General features: G+C 33.4%; 1 protein-coding gene and 1 long non-coding RNA gene across 3 annotated transcripts in view; both read right to left on the reverse strand.

The window, feature by feature from the left end:
* Positions 1-13,434, reverse strand: part of LOC149477429 (uncharacterized) — a 79,336-nt gene extending 65,902 nt beyond the window's left edge. The window contains exon 1 of the long non-coding RNA XR_016317639.1: positions 12,865-13,434. This is a non-coding gene — a long non-coding RNA (uncharacterized LOC149477429). The remainder of the gene's footprint in view (positions 1-12,864) is intronic.
* LOC149477432 (uncharacterized) overlaps positions 1-25,712 on the reverse strand; it is a 72,037-nt gene that overhangs the window by 25,991 nt on the left and 20,334 nt on the right. For both annotated transcript variants that reach the window (XM_089710706.1, XM_089710705.1), the window contains exons 2-4: positions 2,980-3,108; positions 887-1,171; positions 4-190 (exon numbers count right to left, since the gene is read on the reverse strand). In XM_089710706.1, coding sequence (XP_089566832.1) covers positions 4-190; positions 887-1,171; positions 2,980-3,035 — 528 coding nt within the window. In that variant the 5' untranslated portion in view covers positions 3,036-3,108. The remainder of the gene's footprint in view (positions 1-3; positions 191-886; positions 1,172-2,979; positions 3,109-25,712) is intronic.

A 25,712-nucleotide genomic window follows, 5' to 3' on the forward strand; every position in this document is an offset into this window, starting at 1 on the left:
CACCCTTAAAGGCAGCTCTTGTTTCCTATCCAGTACGGTCTCCGACTTCACATAGAAAGCTTTCGTCTCCGCAAGGAGTTCCACCGCGGATTTGCGCTTTTGCTGCTGCGGCGCTAGAGACCGGGAAGCCGCCATTTCTTTCTTGCGCGGTAGTTTGAAACTTGCGAACAGGGAGTCGGCTAGACGACGTCTGTGATTAATGAGATTTTAGTAAACATTTATAATAGGATTGTGCATATATTTTGAATGAATGAATGAAAAATACTTTATTGCATCGAAAATACATAAATATATATGTATAACAAAAACAAGATACAAGAACAGCAAAGGGCGGCCTTATCGCTAGGTAGCGATCTCTACCAGGCAACCCAACAATCAGAGGATTTGTATTATTTCTATTTTATGTTTAAAAACACAATAATAAAACTATTTAGGAACCTTGACAATATGTTATAAGAAATAGTAAGTAATTAATGGCTTTTTATTATACGGCTTAAATATTAATATCACTCAAAAAGACAGGGCAAAAATGACCAAGAAGTATATAAAAAGAAAAATAAGTAAGTTTTCAAGTACATATTGTGGTTAACCACAGGATATTATTTATATCGAATGTATTAATTATATGGTATCTATACTATATATACGTGAAACCATATAATATACGATTGTAAATATACACTTATGTCTCGGAAATATAATAATATTACCGTGCTTGATTCTGCTCGTGTTCTTTCATTTAACTGTTAATTGAACCTACAGTCCCCAAAATCATCGTTTGCTTATGCATATAACTTTATGTGACATGTAACTACATCAAAATATACGGACCCGGACACCTCATAGCGTGATCTTTCTCTATATGTAAATGGTTCTTGCTACTCACCTAGGCGGAGACTCGAAGGACCTCGAGTACGAGGTATTAGCCGCCGCGCCCTCAAACTTCTTCCTGACCTCCTCGACCTTCGACCAGCCGGACTCCACATTCAGGCGCCTGGCCGGGGCCCGTTGCGCCGCATACTTGGCTAGCTCCTCGCGGGTTCGCTTGACCGAGACCTCAGGTAGCGGGTCCCTGTGCCGGCCGGGCCTCGCGTCGTGACATCGCTCTATGAACTGGCGTCGGCGGAGCGATAGCGTCGCGGATTGCGTGCAATCGTCGTCGTCTAGACACCTGAAAATACATAAAGCGATTTTGTAAGTATATTATCCATGAATGGACAGAAGTATAGGACTAAATATAGTGTAAAACGTGTTCTAAAGTAGGTATATTTCCGAATAATTGTATTGTCGGTAACGTTTTAGGCATTGTATTATTACATAATATCATATAATCTTTCATAAACGATATGTCGGATCTTTCAACTATGAAAAATATTGTGTCCTGCTTATTGCTGCTTATTACTGAATATTTTTCAACATTATCTGTTATCATTAATCACTCTACGCCTTTATGGGAAAATAATGCTTCTTCCAGGAGCAGAATTTGTAACCGATTTGCTACCTATCTAAATAAAACCTTATTTAAAACGTAAATATCAAACAATAAAATGCAAACAATAGGCCTAATCAATAGTAATAAGTTACTAATTAAAACTAATAACTGACATCTAACCAGCATAACCAATACCATTCACACTAAAAAAAGAAAATTCCCAATCAACACTACACTACCGGACGTCCGGATATTTTTTCCCCCGACGCAATTAAAACCCACAGAGCTGCTAAGGGAACCGATATCAGATAACGAGCATACCGGCAAAACGGGATTAACAGGTGAAAGTAAAGTCCGTAACAGGCCATGGTAACAGGTTAAATGACCATTAGCTAAAGGACATAGATATCTAACGTAACGTAGGCGCTAAAATGTCTAATAACTAATGTATGTGGTGTTTCGTAAATAGCTGTTAGTATTTATATAAATATATCTTGTCTTGCATAGATTGTAGATTGCAATAAGTTTTATTACCCTTATTACTTGTTGTTATGCACACATTCCTTTTTATTTTCAAATGCCTGAACTGTTGCAAAAAAAAATTATGTATAAAACATAGAGCCGGATTCAAAGCTTCCTGATATGACCTGATTTGCTTTTCTGTCAGTTCAATTCTGTAAATGAGAATGCGGTAACCATAACTCATTAGTAGATACTTCCACATCTATATTATTTCATATAACTACACTATTTCTGCTCTATACTTAGATTTATTAACCCTTCCCATTACCAAGCCTTGCTCTGTTTATAACACCAATACATGGAAAATATATCTCTTTCCTCTATATTTCAATGCATTCGCCCGCAGGGATGGCATAAATAAGCTACAGGAAAGCTGTCTACGATTGAAATAGTCCACCGTAAGCCAAGCGTGTTTCCTCGTAATATATTTCTGATTACTTCGCAGGGCTAGTCGTAACTTGTAACTGGTGAGTCCGTTTTGCCCTGAATGAGTCTTTTAGATACATTTTACATGATGAAATTTATATTTTTGCTGTGTTTATTTAATTTAATTTAGGGTAAAAACTAAAGTGTCGGAAAAACTTGGCAAAGTTATGACTTATGATCACTGAAAGTTTTATGAGTTGATTTTATCACCAATTTATAGCGCAAAACGACGAAAAATAAGGTTCCATATATTTAGCCGATTTATTGCCTCAAAATGAGAATCATGTAGCCGTGTTGGAGGAGTATGATCACTACCATTGTGACACGATAATTTTGAGACGACGAGAAGAAGAAGAGATGTAGTTAGGAACAGTTATAGCGGCCGTACACGGACATCTCGAGCAGTTAACGGCTGAGCGACGAACACGGACTGCTCGAGCGGTCGGTCGTTGACTGCTCGAGCTGTCGCTAAAAAACCGCGCAGTTGACGGCTTGAAGCGGTTTCAACTGCTTGAAGCGGTCCGTGTACGGCCGCTTTTAGGATTTTTATTTAAATGTTTAGTGATAATATGTCGTTAGTGAAATGAACATTATAATACCTAGCCGGCTGCGCGAGGTGTGACCGACAAGGCTGGTAACAGGAGAGCGCGGCCATGTCGCCGTTTCGGCGCGGACCGGGCGCATCATTCGACTACCGCACACGCACCGCCTCCGCTTCTTACATACACCTGGAATAGATACAAAATTTTATTATTATTTGGTAAAAGCTTTGCATGGGAATGACATGTTACAGCGGAGTAAATACTATGTCACTCCTTAGCCTAAACAATCTCAAACTCGAAACTCATATTTTAAGGAAACCGCAGTTATGATACCTATTTTAAGTCATGCATCAAGCATGACTTAAAATACCATAACAGTTTACTGTGCTCTGTTGGTCTTAGCGTGATGATATATAGGCATATAGCCCATAGCCTTCCTCGATGAATGGGCTATCTAACACCGAAAGAATTTTTCAAATCAGACCAGTAATTCCCGAGATTAGCGCGTTCAAACACAAACACTTCAGTTTTTATAATATTAGTATAGATAATATGGTATAGTATAAGCTGAAGGAAATTCGCATAGGCTGGATACAAAAAAAGACCGTGTGTGCCGAGCACACGTATTAGAGAGTGAAACTTCTTTGGCAAGATTAAAAAATACCTATCGTCACCTAAAGTGTGTTAAACCGCGTTTTAAATCCGTTAAAACATTTTATTTCTAAAATTACCTTGGTTCACTACAAGAACAACGACATAAAATACATATGAAAAATTAGTACAAAACGCATTTAAATGAAAACAAACAGCCATATCACCTAAAAAGTTACTCATTGTATCCAAACATAGCGACGAATTCCATAAAATTAAAATAATTTACTCCAAAACTAGAACAATAGCATATAATGAAAGTGTTTAATGGTCAGGTGTCCCAGATGACCATAGACGGAATGAGTGTGAATAGTATGATTACTTGAAACTGGGACGATATGTTTGATATACACATTTTTTGTTTTATTGCAATAAAAGAAGAGCTAATGAAATACGCAATGTAATGCTTTATTAATTTGGTACCTAAATTAATATTGTATATACTTAAACAAAAGATCTTGTAATATGTTATCTTGCTAATGATGATGTTAGATTCTTGATTTGTGTAGGCGAACTTCGCGAACAAACCCGTTAAATTGTTTCTGTCCGAACTCTTTTATCATCAGAAAGTCTTATTTACTGAGATATAATAACATCATATACCTAACGGTCATTGACTCATTCGTCTTGATTCGGTAGCTTAACTATCCAATAAGTTAAAAGCAAGCCTATGATGTCATTGCGTTGCATCAATTAATTTCCTATAGGCATAAGTATAGGTACGTGATCAGGGGCCGTATTATGACCTCTTATTCCCAGTCAGTTTACGCCGTGAATTGAACTGACTGGCAAAAATCATAATATTATGATCGCAATAACCAGCAATAGTTAATTATGATATTATATGAATTTGCCAGTCAGTTCACGGCGTAAACTGTTTGGAAATAAGATGCCATAATAGGCCTCAGTTATTTTATTCCGGATGATATTAAAACAGTTATCGTCGACAGGAATCCAGCTGAAACTAGGATATCCTGGTGTTCTGTTCTGTTCTAATGATGGAAGAAATGAAAATTGAAAAGGAATATTATATTTTATCTGTAATCGCGAGAAAATTCAATAGTCTAATGAAGCATCGATAAGTAGAAGCGTATGCAACGATTTTATCTGCTTAATTGTCTTAATTGTTTCCATATTAATGTCATAAAACTGAATAATTTGTTTGTTTTGTTGAACGCGCTAATCTCAGGAACTGCTGGTTAGAATCAAAAATGAATTTTCGATTAGTCCATTTATCGAAGGCTATATTCAATATAATATTGGTCGTCAAATAGAACAATACAATGAAAAAATATTCCTCTAAGCCTTCTCTAAGCAAACTTCCGTTGCGAGACGTACGTAACGTAATACCCACTGTAGGTATTTCCCCCAAAGTCATACCACAGGGCACATATTAAAATTAACTTAGTATTAAAATAGGTATAACAGATAACTGCTGAATCCCGTAATCAGACGCACTCTTACTGTAGGTATGTATGTGTATATTGCGTAACTGTATATCGGTTTGCAAATTATTGCGTCCTCTGCAGTTAAATGCACTGTTTGCATATCGTGTATTTGCTTATCTAATATTTATAGAATAGAAGTTTCTAGGACAAATTTTTGTTTGATGTTTGAATATTCTGCCAATAGGCAATAGGTGCAAGTATTGCGCCACTTTTTATAAGTTACAATAATTACCTATTTGTAATTGAAATTTTGTCTAGTTCATTTTGAAAAATGTTAACATTTCTGGCGCCGTATTATAACCTCTTATTTCCAAACAATTTACGCCGTGAATTGAACTGACTGGCAAATTCATATTACGATCGCAATAACCAAATTTTTGGTATGGTATACCTAATATGAATTTGCCAGTCAGTTCAATTCCCGGCGCGGCGTAAACTGTCTGGAAATAAGAGCTCATAGTACGGCCGCAGGTCATTTTAGGTGAGCATCTAGTATCTACACTAGCGAAATTATATTTACCATATTTTCATTTTTTTCACCACATTAGGTACAATATTGTAAGAAATTTGTTAACTCATATATATTCATATATGTACATTAACAAACCAATGCCTGTGCCAATGCTCTCAAACTCTCAAGTCTATAAATTCTATCATAAATGACTAAGCACGAGCGAGTGAAAACACATAAAGAAAGTGCACCTCTATAACTTTTTCTCTGTACAACTTGAACTAATTGCATATTATTATGAGAACTTACAATACAATGTAACATCGGCGCGTAATAGAAAATTATCTTAGAGTGAACGACCATTGGAATAAATTCATAATAAAGTTTATTTTACGATTCAACAATTGCTTTCACTGAATAATCATTAGTACAGGAAATATAAAACACGCTATTATTAGGAATTCAACTATTTGTGCATTATAATACACTATTCGTATCAATTATTATAGCTTAATTTAAAGCATTTAAAACTTCCATTTTAATATATTTTTCTCGATTATGGATAAATTATTATATTTGCATAAATAAATCCTGTTTAGACAAAACCTTTAGAAAACTTTCAACTGATAACTCGACTCCTCATCTAGTCTTGATTTTAAATTTTAAATTATTGAGAAAGCAACAAATAGTTGCCTAGATTCCTTTGGTTGCTAATGCAAAAATTATAATTATGTATAAGGATGGATCCGTTTAAGAAATAATTAATACATATATGTTAATATTGAAAAAAATAGTATCCAAATAACACTTAACAAACATAGATTCTTAAGCCTTGAAAATACTTTCGAATTGATGGCAATTTGTACTTCTGTGTTACACAATTCTGTCAGTGACTCCTTAGGACGATACCCGAGTTATGGAGTTACACCTGCTACATAATGTCTGCTATATGTCTGATCTATGATTTGATTCGAATTAGCTGGCTAAAACCATAATGAATAACTTCTTATAAATTGTCTATGGTGAAAAATGCTAAAACCATAGAGCATATAATTATGGTGCTGATGATTAAAAAATCGACGTTCAAATTTCGAATTCGATTGTTTTGACGTCAATGGTATGCTTTCTCGATTTTTTTAAATTCACTCCCATTAATTATCTAAATAATAAAAAAACAGCTCTATCGCTATCTTTACAAGTTAAATATTCATGAATACCCATTTTTAAAGCTCTATGAAGATTGAAGAGTCGTGGATTGATGCTGAATCCTTTCATTGCAATACCGAGCTGAAATGGAGGACCGTAAATTTTAAATAAAATGCGTCTGCATTTTTTACCGGTCTGTTTTTTGTCAAAAGCGCTTTGTAAGGATCATTAATGCACAGTTTTAACGTATTTTTATTTATTATTTTTACCCGTACCTATTTGTCTGAAAATTTTCAATACATAATCATAAATGGGTTTAAAACTATTGAGGTACACATTGTTTTTTATTTCTATTTGTTTTATAATAATAATTAATGAATATATACTAATATTATAAAGCTTAAGAGTTTGTTTGTTTGAAAGCGCTAATCACAGGAATCTCAGGAAGCAAGGTCCGATTTGAAAAATTCTTCCCGTGTTAGATAGCCCATTAATCGAGGAAGGCTATTATAGGCTATAGGTATATCATCACGCTAAGACCAACAAGAGCGGAGCAATGCGGGTAAAACTGCGGGGCACAGTTAGTTCAAAATAACTGGATAGTTGATACCGTTAGGACAGAATCTAAACCTAAATCTTTATCTGTTTTAATCAAAAGATAATATCTATTAATTATTACATATCTGATTCAAATTTAAATGCAAATTGTCAATTTTATTATGATTGTCACCAAGATCCAGTCTTTCGACTTGTCTGCTGGTATCAGATATTTTTTTAATAAGTTCATCATTATGATATGCAATTTATTGCTGATTGCATGTGCATTTGTTCATAAAAAATCCAAAGCATCGCATGATACCATAAATAAAGTATAATTTCATAATCCTCGACCTAAGGTTGCTTGGCAGAGACCGCTGTTTTAGCGGACTGCCTTTTTGTGCGTTATATTTTGTACCTTACTGTATCGTTTTTCATGTAAATGAAGTGCTTTTTTCATTCATCTCTATTCATACCTTTTAAAGGACCGTGTTCGTAACTGCATACAATATAGTTACAATTTATAATACCACTAGCTTTCCGCCCGCGGCTTCGCCCGCTTTGTCTAAAACCTAATAAATTATATACTAAAACCTTCCTCTTGAATCATTCTCTATTTATTAAAAAACCGCATCAAAATCCATTGCGAACTTTTAAAGATTTAATCGTACATAGGGACATAGGGACATAGGGACAGAGAAAGCGACTTTGTTTTATACTATGTAGTGATGATTAAAATAACTGTTCAAATCCAAGTTAACCAAGCTCGCGTGTTGTGATATAACTTGTTAGCACGGAATTGTGCATTTAGTTTATAAATTCAATTGACCGTACAATAACGGTTACTCACCCTTGAACGTATTTAAAGCAATTTAATAATTCAAGAGTAGACCACGAGTAGACTGAATAAGTACCTTCTAGCTTTTTAACTTTCTAGGAAAGCGCGACCCTTATCTTCGCTTACAAACAGCCGATATAGTGGTCAAGCGCTTACCTATTGTTCATAAAAAACAAACATACAAAATAAACATAGAATAATTGTCTTTTTCGTCATCATCGCATCATCCCATATTAGTTCCTACTGTAGCTAGAAATAGGCCGTCTATGAGGGTTTTTGTCACTAACATTAATTTTATAATTGACATTAGTAAATATACACATCAAGGAAATATTTATTTAGTCATCGCTAAAAGAAACTAAAATAAAACATTATTATAGAATGTAAATCTAAAACGTGTGTTCCTTATTTTTATAAATGTGTTTGAAGAATAGTTTTGAACAGATAATCTAACTAATCATTTATCAAAAACAAGTCTAAGTATTAATAATCTATTTCTCGTTATTGAATAGGTAACATATTAAATTTCAAGACCAGACTGATTAGCATTACAGACAATACACTAATTCTATTATCGGTGGTCCCCAACGAATCATAAATGTAAAATAAAACCCATTAATGCTAAGAACAATCGTGCATTCTAAAGCCCATTCATATTCAAAACATGTAATAACTAATATCGAACAAATAGACAAGAGAGGGGCCGCCATAGATCGTATCTATTATCTATGGGCGTAAGGTCTATGTCATAGACATAGAGTATAGATTCATAGATGAGGTCGAGATTGCCGTTATTTAACGATTCAAAAATCGAATGTACTGTTCGAAATTTAAATGGTTCCGTCTATACATATAGATCACGGCTGTGATAACTGGATTGATATTTGAATTGAGAACGTTTTCAAACGTTTCAATCCTTTCTTTTCACGTTTTATTTTATCTTATTCTTTTTTATGCATCTTTTACAATAAAGGTAACTGAATAAGTAGGAGATAAAATAATTAGTCTTTTGTGCTAAGGTATACTTAAAGTGGAATATTTTTTATTCGTTCGTTGCATAATAACCAACGTTATTTACTTATTTGTGAAATTTATTAATTGAAAATTTCAAAATCATTCACAATTACCACGTTAAATCAACCACAAGAAACAACCAAAACACTCATCTTTGTTCAACAACATGTATTACTTACGAATTTCAATTACCCCACATTAACAATTTTATTGACATTGAGGGTAGTTCCATGTAAATCGTAGTTCCCGTATGTCCCTCGTCTAATGAATAAGTTACGAACGTTCTCGTATTCTAAAGAAGCAGATGAGCTTTCAATAATATATGGTTTACACGCGGTTTTCATTCAGAAGTAGCTATTATTATAGACTCTATAATATTATAGAGAGATAGATGACTAGGGAACATATCACTATACGTATAGTGTTACTAAAATAAGACAGCTTTTAAGATTAAATTTGAACATTTTTTATTATTATAAGAATATCGCTTGTTTGTTACAATTTAACTAAAAAACTATTCGATCGATTTTCAAATTAAAGAATTTTGAAACCAAGAAACCGAGCAACATAGCCTACGTCCAGCAGTGGACATCGAAAGGCTGATGATGATGATGATGATGATGATGAGGAACATAGGCTAGTTTAATGTGCAAAATGCTTGTCACTTAGCGCCAAACATTGTTTTACCTAACCTTATGAATTTTTCGACTTTTAATTACAACAAAGAAATTACAGTCACTCGCTAGTATTTACAAGGTGCAACTTCACGAAGTATAACCATAGATTAGTTAATGCTTATGGTATAGTATTACAGTCCACTACAGAATGCAATAGATAAGCCACACTTGAATTACAATTATTTATGGTAACTATCACTTGTGTTACATTCACACGCTATCTACCAGCTGTGTCTGGACTCTGGAGGATATTATTCTATATTATGTAGTTCAATAATTTACTATCTATCAATTCCAAATTGATAAGCCTAATACATATTATGAGTTTATCAATGAATATCGATGCAAATACATTATTACATATTCATTTGGGACTTTGGCCTCGTTTGTATAGTGGCATGTTTGAACACATACCTACTACATATAAAAAGTAAAATTTTCCATAGTGAATACTAAATACCTAGTAAATTTTTAACCACCACTGATTTTGTTTATCTTTGTGTCGTGTCTAAGCTTTATATGTATACTTACTTCTAACTTAACTCATAGTTCAAATTTTCATATAAAACAAATCACATATATGTACTATCAAGAGTCAAAGCACTCAATTGAGGCTCATAGAATATCATATTGCAGTTAATATCACGCAACTAGCAATAAATTATGATGAATAATGCATATAAGGAAGCGTCAATGTCATTAATCAACTATTTTACAAGCCTATTTGAGTCCATTATTACTGGCGAACTATAAAACGTATTATAATTAAAATATAACACTGAAAATTTGATTGTAATTACATAAACATAAACATAACCTGTCAAATCTATATATCTCTCTTTCTATCATATAGAGATATGAAGATAGAAAGAGATAGCACGAGCATGGTTAAGCAGACAAATTAAAAACGTTCAAAACAAAGAGTTGTCTGAGTACATATTGCATGGAAGTGCGTCTACATTTACATTTTCGTTCGAAATACAAATTCGAGAAGCCGTTGTACAGTCAGCAGCAAAAGTGAATCTAGCAGTTTTTAATAAATTAAGATTCTTGTATGAATGTAGTTAGTGATACTTGAACAAATTATGCGTTTTAAATCATCGTTTATTAGTGTTAAATGCACCACGTATGGTACTAGTAAAATAAGTAAAGTGCGATGTTTATTTAAACGTAAACATACGAGTATAAACGTAAACATACGAGTACAATAGTCACAAATACCTAAGTTACACCACATATTATACAGTAGGTACATATACACATTACCAAACACAAACCAATTCAAATAATTCAAACAGTCCTTATTTAAAAAGTACAACACATTGGTACAAGTGTCCTTTATTTACATGACTCGAATATTTTGTACACACCTGACTCGCATACCAAAGTGACATGGTCTTTGACGCCGTACCGTTTTGAAGAATGCACCTTTACAATATGGTTTTAACGAAATGACGAAATTTACATTTGAAATGATCTATGGTAGCAACTAGCACAATGTTTCTGAAGGTAAGATTGTAAAGAAAAATGACGCATGACGAAGATTTAGTGTTACCTACGTGTATTATATCATCTAAAACATACAAAAGTTACTGAAATCATAACTCTATCAACTCTACTCAGAATAAGGCACAGACTAAAAGAGACCTCTAGACTTCTAGAGAAAAGGTGCTCTAGAAGTCTAGAGGAAGATTATTTTTAATTCATTATTATTAAATACATAATATGTACCTTTTCTAATAATTTGTAGTAGTACCTACGTGAAGTAGTATATTAAAGTAACTAGTAGTCGTATAAATAAGAATCCTAGAGAAATATGCGGCTCAATACATTATCTAATACCTATTTAAGAAATTGTGCCTTCCACCACTATGTGTAATGTGGAACATAATATAAAAAGTGTCGTGTAATGAATTACCACAGACTATAAACACGTGCCATCGTCACTCTTTACATTAAAAAAAAATCATGACAGTTTCCTTCTATTCACCTGCCATATATGATCAAGTGCTTAGCAATTGGAAGCGATTCCCTTATTAAACTCGATTGTTACCTGGTAATGGCTTTTGTCATAATGATGGAATTTTAAACACTTGATAGATTAATAATTCATGCGCTCAGTGAATTTGAACTTTGAGTGACACACGAGTTGACATTAAATATACATTTACATTCTGCGATAAAAATTGTTATAAAATTAATCATTCAAATATTTTATGAGACATTTCATAACAAAGAGTAATAGCAGATTTATTGGGAAAATTTTTATGCAAATACATATTGGTAGTACGAATTTCTCAATAGATCAGCATTCTGGGTAAAATCTGTGTTATTATTAATCTAAACAATAATAGGAATTTAGCCAAAACTATTTTCAATTAAAACATACAATTACTATATTTATACTTTTACCTTCACCAAATACATCACAACATAGATACCTAATTATTATATTTGTATAAATAAATAATATGTAATATTCTCCTCCCCACTGTACTTTACATCCCAGTACGCATATAAACAGAACGACCACTTAGCTTTTTACTCCGTCATTCGCGGAGATTTTACGCGCAAAGAGACGCTCGTTGCTAATAGCAACCGTCGTCAACGATCGATACCACCATATTGAATTACTTGATTCGTAAACATAATTATTATATTACTAGCGGTCCGCCCCGGCTTCGCCCGTGGTACATATTTACGTTTTCTCTACATAAGAACCATCCTCGTACTTCAAGGAATATAATAAAAAAATAATTATCGAAATCGGTTCAGCCGTTCTCGAGTTATGCGCTTACCAACACATTTTGCGATTCATTTTTATATATAAGATGCTATTTTTATGATTTCGAAATTATTAGGACAGAACGAAAAATGGCTAAACAGTTTCTCTAAATATAAATGTAACTCAAAAAGTACATATCGATCTCAACTTTACGAGATATAATCCAGTCCAAAGATTGTTTAAACCTATGCAACAATAATTTTAAAGAAAACAGGATACGGTCAGTTTTTCATAAAATAAAAGACTATTATGCATCAAAATCACGTCAACTTCGAAACGAATCAAATAAGACCACTGCAGTTTATGTCCCATATTCATATTATCATAGTTCAAATTAATCTAGGGAACATTGCAATTTATTAATAACGACAGCAACAAACAACGTCAATTAATACTAGTCCGGGATACATCGCCCATTTTTGCAAGTGATTACTATCAAGCTAATTTTTCGTGAGTAGCTTTATTTTGATGAGATGCCCAATAATTTCATGTACAAAACTCTCGATTGTGGTAGCTACCAGAGGAAACAAGGATAAAATATTTTGATTTGATGGTTCTCAAATATTAATTACTAACTGAATGTTTTTTTTTTGTTCAATCTCAAGATAATTATCTAAATTATTCGAAAAAATATTTGTCCTACAAAATCTATGGTTTGATCAAAGAGTCCCCCTTTCCAATGTGTATCGATAACGAAGTCATCATAAATGATTACTAACCAGCTGATTTTTTTATTTTCACTTATTTAATACTTATATAATCCAACAGACATATTGTCCTACAAATTGCGTAATAAATATTTGAGAACCGTCAAATCAAAATTTTTTATCCTTGTTACCTCTGTAAGCTACCACAATCGAGAGTTTCGTACATGAAATTATTGGGCATCTCATCAAAATAAAGCTACTCACGAAAAATTAGCTTGATAGTAATCACTTGCAAAAATGGGCGATGTATCCCGGACTATACATGACATTGATGTAGAGTCGAGTCGGAGGTAATAGAGATACCTAACTATAATAAGGAAGAGCATGGGCGTCAAACAATAGATGCATTTTAAAAAATCAGCAGTAGCATTATGAGTATTTCTTTCAGAAATCAAAACAGATAAGCTTGAATTTCTGCAATAATGCCAAAAGAAGTCAATCATTCTTTTTGAAGAGTTCTTTCCCGTTTACAAAATAAAAGGAATAACACTACACACTTGCAAATTTTTCGTTATATGTATTTAACACACTGTTAATTCAAAAGAAAGCTGTCATAGCATAATTGTAAAATGTAATAAAATAAAAGTGAGAGAGAATTACGAACAAAGTTTACAAACTATAATTATTGTAATTTAAATATTTATTCAACAATACGCGATTTACCAACAGACCCAAATTATTTTGTATTCTTTACCACATGATGATCAGTTTGTTTGCCCTCATTTCATAATAAAACAGTTTTGGCAAAAGCTGCAATATATTCGTTCGCTAAAAGTTAAAACATGTGTTAGGAAAGAATTCTTAGCGACAATGTGCATAACAACTGATATTGTCATATGTTTTAATACTTAGCGTGATTGTTTTCTTATTGCAGTTTGTTAAAGAGATTAGTATTATGATGTTTCATATTCCTAATTCCTTTTGCAAATGATAAATTTATACGTACCTATACCAGGACTTCAAAAAACCTGTGTTCCAAAAACAGAAAAAGGACATACCTTACTATTAAGTATTTATTTAACAAGACTTTTGGAAGCATTTTAAAACATTGTTTTAATTTGATTCGAGTCTTACGTGAATAACGGAAGAAATCTACAAAAAAATTAACACACGCTACAAATTATGAAGAACTAGCTTTCCGCCCGCGGCTTCGCCCGCGTTTTCAAAGAAAAACCCGTTCCCGTAGGATTTCCGGGATAAAACCTATCCTATGTCCTTTCTCGGGTATCAAAATATCTCTATACCAAATTTCATGCAAATTGGTTCAGTAGTTAAGGCGTGATTGAGTAACAGACAGACAGACAGACAGAGTTACTTTCGCATTTATAATATTAGTATGGATTTATGAGGCGTAACAACATTCGCCAGGTCACCCAGTTAAAAATCAAATTCGTAATTATATAAAAACTTATACATATTTGAGAAGTTACGGCCATAGACCACAAGTTAAGTATTGCCAAATCCTCGTAACTGAGCTTAATAGGTATCTAAAATCATTGTAAGTAGGCGATACATGTGGGCTTAGAAACATAATTAGCTTCATGATTTATTTACTAACATCTTATCTGTTCCCAACACTCGACTTCACAATCAGTGGACAGTTGTGTAGGCGTTAAATTATTTTGTCCTTGTTACCTAAATACTGGGTAATTGCATGGTCGAATGTAACGAAAATTATATTTTAATTCTGCAACACAAACTGCGTCCTACCAGACTGACAATTTTTGCACGCCTCATAAGCGAAGCGTTGAGGTGGGTACTACTGTCACTTCGCGCAAAACATCTGATTTTTTTTTTTCGTTTAGAATCGAAAGTTCTCGGTTCTAGACGCAAGCGTTAGCCATTGTACCAAGGAGACGGTCAAATCATTGATATGTATAATATGTAAGTACACATAAAAAATTTACAAAAGGTAAAAAGTCGATACCTTTTTCGTATAATGATTGGCCCACATTTTCAACATTTGTTGCAATATCACATGTAGTCAACAACCAAATAAAAGCGTACCAAACACGATTGCCCGCGCAGTTGTTATGATTAGTAACATTATGTAAATACACATAATATATTCAAAACACCATGAATATTGTGTTCGCGTGGTTCGCGCCATCGCGGTCACTGACACAGTACTAGCAGAGGCGTGTTTTTTTTTTCTTTAATGGCAAGCAGGCGTTCATTTGACAGTTATTGGGAGTTTAAATGGAGAAATTGCGCCCGCCATTATTTTATTTGAAAATCGAATGCAATGTTAGGCGCGGGTCAAACACAAGCGGCGCGGGCGCGGGCGTGCCATAAGCGCACCTCTTGAATCTGTTTTGCACCACGTCCTTCTTATACATTTTGTATGAAAGAATTTTGGAAAGGCGACGAGGCGGCACGCCACGGTTGCGCCGCGGGCGTACCGCAGGCGTACCGCAGGCGCGCTTCCCCCATCGCATCCAAATAGAGGTCAATTCACGGTCATACACAATCAAAAACAAATCGGGTGGTAGTAGACCGGGAGATACTGACACAAAATTTCGAGTCATTTGTCTGTTACAATTTTTACAAAAAAAAATTTGCAGATTTTCGGCGGTATGGCGACCATTTGGAATCGTCCGAAAAGTATGGCATGGCGATTTTCATAAATGGCTGCACGACGATGGTTACCTGTGCAAAAGTTAGCCTGGTACAAATGGTTGAATTCTTTTTTTTAAATCAACACATTCGCGTCGGTATGGCGGGCTGTAAGTCACACCGGAAAAGTATGGCATGACACTACCGCCTACTTCTTTTTTATGGGCTATCGGTAAATTCTAAATTTTTTGTGTTACAAATCGTTTGACTTCGCTATTTTTCCGACGAGTTCGACTAACGCCCACGCGACTAAGCCGACGGTACCAGCGTTCACACCATCGTTTTTCTTTTTGTCATTGCGTACTAAGACCCCTGTAGAACCGCCATCCTGTTACAAATGACTCGAAATTTTGTGTCAGTATTAAGGCATGTAATATCGGAATAGTTTTGAATTCCGATATTGATTTCCGATATTTGAGCTCAATATCGGAATTCCGATATTGATATCGGAATTGGACATATTTGTTAAAAAGGTGGATTTTATTAATTAAAGGTATTATAATTATAATATTTTATTCGGTATGAAAATAGTTATTTTACTGCTTAATTCTAAACAACTTAATTTAACTGACTCAAAATAAACATGTTTTAAGCAATACAATTTTTGAACATATCTGGCATTACTATTTTTGAACGTATCTCGGTCTGGAAGTCATCCGTGATCCGATCGATGAAAATGATCCCATACATTTGATGAGCGTTTTTTGAGAAATTCTGAGAACGAGTTCTTTTTTTTTATGAGTCCATTTTTAACAATGTTGCACACTATTCATCGCATCGCCAGAAAACGCAAACACCTCCTAACTATCACAGTTCATGAAAGTGACTGATGCACACAGCAGGTAATTGTTTCTCTGTGCGAGAGAAGAAGCAAGTGAGTTATACTCTGCGAAAGAGTGAGATAGGCATACTGAGATGCGTCATTTCAATCACCACTGTACCTATTTCTTTTTTTAAATCTGGCTAATTATTTAAATTGCCGCAAATTTTAACCTCAACTTAATGATTCAGCACTGAATAAAAAAAATCTTAATTCCGATATAACGATATTGGATCACTCAGTATCGGAATTGTAATATCGTAATTTTCATTCCGAGATTCCGATATTGCGAGATTCCGAGATTCCGATATTCATGCCCTAGTCAGTATCTCCCGGTCTATAGGAGACGGTAGCCTGTCAGTCAAAAATGTGTTCTCTCTGTGTGGAATTATATAGAGCTGCTATTACATACCCTTCTTCGTTTTGTTTTTAAAGGTGAATTGAATTAATCGATGAAATGATTTACACAGGTGATGGCAGTAGGGAAAGTGAAAATGAAGAAGAGCATAATGAAAGTTCCCATGTATTTACAATGTCAGAAATAAAGATAATCCTGATTTTGATTGTGTTTTTTATTTATTTGTAATTGTAATAATATTGTGGAATGATCAGTACTGTAAATACTTTTGAACTGAGATTTTAATGATAAGATTTATATATCGATCAAAGATATATTTGCAATCGTGGGGTTATCCTCGCTATTTACTTACAAGGAATTATCAAAACAAAATCGTTACTTTCAAATTAACGTTACTTTCAAATCTCTTTTAGCACAAAAAACATAATTTTACTAAATTATGCATGAAGAAAATGCATTTAACCACTCTATATAAATATCATTTTCGGACGCCAACAGCGCGCCCGATGCGCGCCGGCAGCGCGCCCGAGGCGCGCCGGCAGCGCGCCCGAGGCGCGCCGGCTGGCGCGCCCGCGGTGCGCCCGATGCGCGCCGCGCCGCTTGTATATGTCCCGCGCCTTAGATGCAAGCATTGCAAGCACATGAGTAGAAAGACGGAACAGAGACTAAGCTTCTTAAGAACGTGCAAAATTGTTACCTATTTTGGTAGGGTTGTCACAATAGGTTAAGACAAATTAAACAAAACATTTGTTAAATAGTTTTATAATTACACACAATTACAAACATACTTACAAATGTTAAACTTGTAATAATAATGAAAGGTAAAAACACACCGTGTACAATTCTCTTCTTATTAAAAAAGGACCTAATAAAATAAACGCAAGTAGGTACTTACTTGAAAAAGTAATAATCAAAATATTTACTCACCTATTGTACTCCCTGGGATAGTTGACGTATGATATATTTTTAGATTTTCTAGTATGATTCATACACACAGTACAATAAACAACCATTTTTAACAATAAAATATTCAAACTTGCAAGTTGCAACTAATAAAACAAACAACGTGCGTCGTATCAACCCTGAGACTGTCCTCAGCCTGTGCAAGCGCAAACCGGTTTTTTCCAGAATCGCTGCGTACGCGACAAGCGGCCTGAGGTCACACACACATGCCCCGCGTACTTGTAGTAGTGCAATCGATTCGCGCGGTTGTTTGAAGCTTAGTCTCTGTTCCGTCTTTCTACTCATGTGATTGCAAGACTTATGAGATGATGTACCTAATTTTCCTACCTACCTTTCCTTACCTAAACAATAACATTATGCAGTTTATAGGAATTATAATCTTTATTATTTCGTTTAATGTAAAAATTAAATACAAGGTCAATATCTTTTTGTTGAATATCATAAGTTTATCGATTTTTATGTAGGCACAAATTCTCTTTGGGTTGGCATAAAATATTACGAATTATCACGTACTATTTTACGCATAATAAACAAATATTCTTCCGCTTTATATCAATTATTGTAATTTGTATACATAGTAGGTAAGCAAAAAGTAATGTAATTATGCAGATCCTGAGTACCAATAGAAAAACTGAAGCGTAATACCGCTTTGTTATTAGAGAAAAAAAACACTTTCTTGTATCGAAACAGAAAGTTAAAAAACCGGCCAAGTGCGAGTCGGGCTCGCGCACAAAGGGTTCCGTAGCAGCAAATATAATAAATTACAGTTAAATCAACCTATCTCAAAAACTATAAGAGATACTTTGATCAAACCAAAAATCGTTGAAAGAGTTAATTAGCATGCATCACCTCTATTTTTTTTAGAATTTTATACCCCGTAGTTATAAAAATAGAGGGGGGGGGACATACTTTTTACGACTTTGAGAGCTGATATCTCAAAAACCGTTCACTTTAAGAAAAATGTTTTTTAGAAAACTTTATATCATTTTAAAAGACCTTTCCATTGATACCCCACACGGGTATGTACATCGAAAAAAAAAATTTCATCCCTCAGTTACATGTATGGGGGGCCCCACCCCCAATTCTTTTTTTTACTATTTAGTGTCATATTTTTGTAGCGGTTCATACAACACATATTCCCATCAAATTTCATCACTGTAGTACTTATAGTTTCCGAGTAAATCGGCTGTGACAGACGGACAGACGGACAGACGGACAGACGGACATGACGAAACTATAAGGGTTCCGTTTTTGCCATTTTGGCTACGGAACCCTAAAAAGCAATTGAATTTGAATACGCAAATAGGTACAATCACGCGCAATGCGCATTATTTATTGTTATATCAATTTACAAGTCATTTTCATTTCTTTGTAATTCTCAAACTGAAAAAAATAATGGTACGATTTTCCTCCTTTCTACGAACATTGATATATTTTTTGCGAGAAAATCGATTTGCGCCTCTCACGTACGCTTTAACTGTAACGATTCTTATATCGATTATAACGCCCTCAATCGATTTTAAATTACCTAAGGTATCAACTTTCATTAAACACAGTTAATTCTAGCTGCTTAGTGCAATTTCTCCGTGTGAGGATTATATTCATTCTCATACCTATCTAAAGAATAATTAACCTACTTGTAATCTACCCAATTCTTTCTAAATATTGGTTGAATCTAAAAAAAAAAATAAGTCGTATTTAGTAGTGGCAGTAGTCGATATTAGATAATATTTATTTTTTAGATAATAGGTAGACTGTTATATTTGAAGAAAAATCTAACGTTAAAATAGCTTACTATTATCACATACTTCGAGATCAAAAACACTGCAACACCACACTATGGTCACTAAAAAAGATAATAAGCAAACAATAAAGTGGGCCACGGCAGTCTTGACACGTTTGACACATGTCAAGGACTGATGACAGCTCTTGTCAATTTTCAATTTGCCGCGCAACATGGATATTCGATCACTGAGAAAAAAATTCAATAAAAAATATTAATAACTAATAAAATTCATATAAATCCTAGGACAATTAAAGTTCTCTAACGGCTACAAACGAGTTTTACTTATTGCATTTACTGACGCCAAAAATCCAAGTTTAGTTGGAATAAAAATGCCTGTTTACTAATAACGAGTAAAGTTTATTTAGTGCAAGTAATCCAACATACTTTCTGTTAATATGTTTTTATTAAGGCCAATAACATAAATATTGGTTACACGTAATATATTTTTTATTCTTAGTACTTTTTTTCTTGGGTTTTACTACTCTTGTTACTTGTCTTAAGAATCTTGTGACTAGGATTCACAATTTAATGTGTGGAAATAATAACGCAGTGATGTTATAACCAGTATTTTTTTATAGGCCCTATTAAAATTTTGACTTGTAATTAATATCTTTTATTGAAATTCATTGAGGTGTGATATAATTTCTAGTATTCTGTTTAATAGTAATTAGTAACGTTACTATACTTATACCGCTAAATTTAAATACCCAAAAAAACTTTTGGAGGAGAATCTGCACATGAATATGAACAAGTTTAGGTAACTATGGAACCGACTCCAAAAAGCGCGAAAAACAATCATGTTTTTTACTTAACATTTGTGCTTTTAGAGTCGGTCCTATAATTAAATTTGTTCATATTCATGTGCAGATTCTCCTCCAAAAGTTTTTTTGGGTATTTAAATTTAGCGGTATAAGTATAGTAACGTTACTAATTACTTTTACATATTGATGATTTCGATCAACTTTCTTTTTATTATACGAAGCTCTAATAACTAATGTAATTCAAAACTTTATTGTTTTTTAAAATTGTTCAGATAAGTAATAGAGAAAAATTGTTCGAAATCTTCATTTGCAGATAGGTGGACATATTAAATAAAATTTGATATTTTCCTGAAACAACTTTATTCTAATTAACCAAAAAATAATCATTGACAACATAATTTTAAGTAATAAACTAAAAAATCCTGGGGATAGTATTCATGAGAACAAACAACTTGCCCAACCGATGCTGAATTTTTAGTTTTTTAGTTTTTAGGCAACAACACTGCCACCAGCCAAGTAGTTTGTATTCAGTCTCAATGCCGCTGTGGCCACCCACTTCTCTTCCACTAGGTGCTATGGCTCTAAGGAATTCCGCAGCCATGCGACTTTCTCCCTTAATTCTTCGTTGGATTCTGAAAGGAATCATTTATCATTTAAATTGAAAACAGCAATACCCGTAAAAGTAAACAAACTCGCTTTTCATTAAAATATACATTACCTGCTGATGCTGCTGGCAATCGTATTAATGGAGCTACATCAGAATTCGATGACGAAGATAATGTTCTTGTCAAGGAATGTGAACGGGCCCTCTCGATAATTCCACGACTACGCAACTGCTCTACCATCAATCGACGACTTCAAAGTTTTCAGAACCTAAAATAATAACACTGATTTGAATGATGACTAAAAGAAGACCATAAGTGTACATCATATCTACAGGGTGTAATCGTTAAGTGTGCACAGGCGATTGCATCAAAAATCTTTAAATTGATATCGAAAGTACTTAACCTAATGAGTAAAATGGCATTAATAATAACTTTTTTTAAAATAGAACGTGAAGTATCCGAAAATTTTACATTAAACACTCTCCTACATTTAGTATGAAATAGTGAACGGTTTTAGTTTACTGATCAACTGACTTATTTCATCGTTGGTTAAAATTCTGAGTGTTCCAGAATCCACTCTTCCATCTAGACAACGCAATATACCAAATTACTTTAAGTATGAATAAGGTAATATTATGAACATTAATACATCGACTGTTCTGACAAAGAATAGTTTGGTACTGTGTTCTGGGGTGCAAAGAATAAATAAAACTATCTAGCTTCTAATTATCTACTTATGTAGTTTGATTAGGTACTTACCACGAAATTGGGTTACATACTCCTGCAATCCCCACCTCACTGGTTAATTGATCCATGAGTATTCTCTTATTCGAGTCATTCAATTGTTTTTGCACTGCACAAATTATTTTCACTTGTGTGTTAAACACACGTGCGCTCACTGACGCTAAGCAAATGAGCAATTGAGCAGCAACGTCCCGGTTGCTCCGGCCGCCGGCAGATCATAGTAGGCATGTATCTTGTTACTAGTAAACTTTACTAATTCCAATAAATGGTAGGGTCAACCGGGGCAAATGCAACTAAAAAATAACAAGTGTCAAGTTTGATCGGTTGCAGTTATCTCCTTTTATATTTGGTCATTTATTTGACCCATTTAGTGATTTTTGTATTTATTCAAGATTATTTTCAACCAATCAAGCAATACAGTAGTCTTATAAATAACTGGTAGTGAGAATATTTCCTAAAATTGGTAGAAAAAGTTACATTAACCCCTAGTCGGGGGTAAATGCAACTAACTGCCATAGCTCTTCTTCTATTTCATATAAAACAACGAATATAGAATATATTTATGAGATTTCATGTTATTCATAGGATTTTGAACTGGATTACCGTGTAGCAAGAACGAGTTTTCAGGAAAAATCTTATTTTTCTGATTGTGGGGCAAATGCAACTATTTGTTAGAGAATTAGTGTGGGGAATGCAAAAAACTTATTCATCGATATATTTTTATTATTCTATATATATATATATACAATAACGTTATCTATACAATAACGTTGTGATCGTAGATGGCGCCGCATTATTTAGAGGAAAAACTCATGTACCTACTTTGATTTACCACTTTAAATCGCAACAAAAAAAAATAACAGTGTACTACCTACTAAGTCAATTTTAGTTTTTGGTCAGAACAAATAATATTCTTTGTGTTAAATATTGTTAAAAACGTAAACCAAACAAAATACGTTTATTAGTTAATCAACCGTTTACTAAAAATTACTTGAACAATCACAGAACTATCCTACCTATCGTTTTTAGTTACTTATATTCTTTAACCACGCTTTATCTAATTTGAATTTTACTTATGAACCCGTCTCTGGGTATAATATCGAAGAAATAATCGATGGTTCTTCTTTAATTAATCATAAAGAAAATATATTTTGACTACCAAGAAGGATACATAATAAAAATATCGACACTGTCACATCACTAGTGTTTTTAGTTTCATACAAAAATATAAGGGGCTATTGTAACTAACCTCACAGTTGCAATAACCCCACAGTGAAATTTTCATGAGGCAATTGTAACTGCATCAATAACACAAAATAGAGTCAACTAACGCACTAAAAATATAAATGAAATATGCTTAACGGCTTGTGATAATCGCGTCCAATCAAAAACACCTGCAAAAAATCACAACTAAACATTTTTTTTGTCTGCAAAACTCGACACCTGTTTTTACGCACACCAACTTCAAAATAGCGGTTTGACACAATGGCCTATCAATCAAATAGTTTTCATCGTAGGGGCACCATCTATTACTTGTAAGATTTATTAGTCGTTGAGCTATTGAATCATAGGTGGCGATTTATTACAACAACTCTAATAAATTAGTTATGATAACTAGTTGCCATAGCCCCATAGTTGCATTTGCCCCGGTTGACCCTATATATAAACACTAAAAGCCATAACTATAATGACAAATAATAGTTTACTTCTTGAGGGAAAAATAAAACTAGTTCTAATTACAAGTTCACGAATTATAGAAATAAGAAATGCCATATTAGATATTATAGTTTTTTGTAATCGGTCATTTTAGTAAAACTCTTTTATAATCATAACTAATCTGTACCTTTTGATATTAGTACAGTACCTACAAATTCAAGGAATATTTATTAATACATGTAAAATCCTACAATCCCAAGTAAAGAATATTAATTTCGACATTTAATAAAACCCGTTTATTGGTATTATATTACGAAATTAACAAACTGTACTTGAAATTAAATTTTTTGTAGTTTTCATTAAAAATACATAGGGATTGATAAAATTTGATAATAACGCAATTTAATAACATTGTTATTAATTACGCCGAAATTTTTTCTCTCAGTGTGATTTGACCGAATCGGCATTGTTTTAAAATGCTTGATTTATTAAAACTTTTGTTATTATAGGAAAAGCCTCGACCCCATTTTTGTATAAAATGCATTATATTTTATTGTTATTGAATACGCGTTTCGGATGCTCGTATATTAAAATAAACATTTTTTTTTTCACTAACCTAGAAAATTTAATTGGATTAATTCCTCTTCGAACAAGACGACTAGATTCGATTAAAAAAGTAGGAACCTACAGTTTTTGTTTCAAAACTTGTCAGACTCAGAAAAGTGAGTTGATAAAACAAACATCAGAAACTAGGTTTTGATTAAAAGTTCTCCTTTACTAGTTTGAGGATCACAAAAAGCCAGACAAATCACTACCAATTTTCGACGTTAAATTCAATACGTATACAAAGTGCAATGACCCTTGCATGAAGGAGGAAATATGTTCTATAGCGTATAAGTTTCCAGTTATCTAATCACAGATCATAATACAGAATTTTACTTATTCATAAACAACCTCAGTTTCTTTCTGAGAAACCAATTATTGTTCAACTGCACCGCATGGCGGATGTGGTTGCATTTTTAACCGGGATTTTATGAAAAAAGTTGACATTTGAAGCAAAATAATGTATGTTTTTTTTTTCAGAACTCAAAGGACTTATAAACACCAATTAAAAGTTAACTCGCGTAAGCTTCAGCTCTTACTTCAATATTTGCTTTACAAAGTTAGGTACATGTGTAAATCTAAATTTAATTTAAAAGGGGTTTGTTATTTGTATACTATACGAAGCATCAGTAATTAATAGTAAATTCGCAAGCTTTCCACGATGTATTGAAAATTAGACTTTATTCCTTATACAGTAAAGCTCTATTTAGAACTATTGTGCCATAACCAAAGATCGAAAATAGCAAGATGTGAGAGGTTGAACGACTGTCAAGATAAACTGTGAATCACGCGCACTGTTCACGGAAATTTGGACCGTATCACATGGGAATTAAGTTTCAAATAATTAAGCAGAGTTATTTCGGTAACTGGATGTAAGCTTTTTGCTTTGAATATAAATTACTGGTTGGTACTTCGTGTTTTCTCAATTGTGTTGTTATTTTGGATAGCTTAGAATTCCGATCAATAAAGTTGAATAATATTTTAATGTTTATTACATAAACATGTTTTTAACCAAAATATTAAACACGAAAAAATTTCCTTAAATTGTTATTAGAGCTCAGAATACCTGAATAATAATAATATTTCAAAGAGTACAGAATATAAGCTAGTTTCTCTTTACATCCAAAGACGGTAATCTAGTTACCTGGCTGGGTAATAAACATCTCTGTAAGCACCAATAACTACGTCCTTAGAAACATAGCCTTTCTTTATAAAATAACTTCAAATTAAAAAGGATATACATAATACGTTTGTAAAGCTTGAAAGTGTTAATTGCAAGGTAACATGGATACCTAACATAGACAATTCTTCTTATTACCTTACCATAGCAACCGAATATCGTAGATTTTAGGTACATTTAGGGCCGATTTTTCAATCCTTGGTTAAAACTTATCCGTCCAATTCAGTATTACACGATTAAATACCTATAAACTTTCAAATACGGGCAATTAGAATTAATTTTTTAAATGGTAGAGTCATACGTTATTCGACGAATAAGTTTTAACTTTTAACCAAGGATTGAAAAATCAGCCCTTAAAATAATCTCCGTCACGCTGAAACCCGCTTTAAAAAAAACCTTACTTTTTTTCAGCCTATTTTACCTACAAACGATGCTAATAAATGT

This window comes from Colias philodice, chromosome 25 (genome assembly GCF_061535455.1).
Source record: "Colias philodice isolate Cphi_HAF_F1 chromosome 25, ilColPhil1 Martin Lab GWU primary, whole genome shotgun sequence".
Lineage (NCBI taxonomy): Eukaryota > Metazoa > Arthropoda > Insecta > Lepidoptera > Pieridae > Colias > Colias philodice.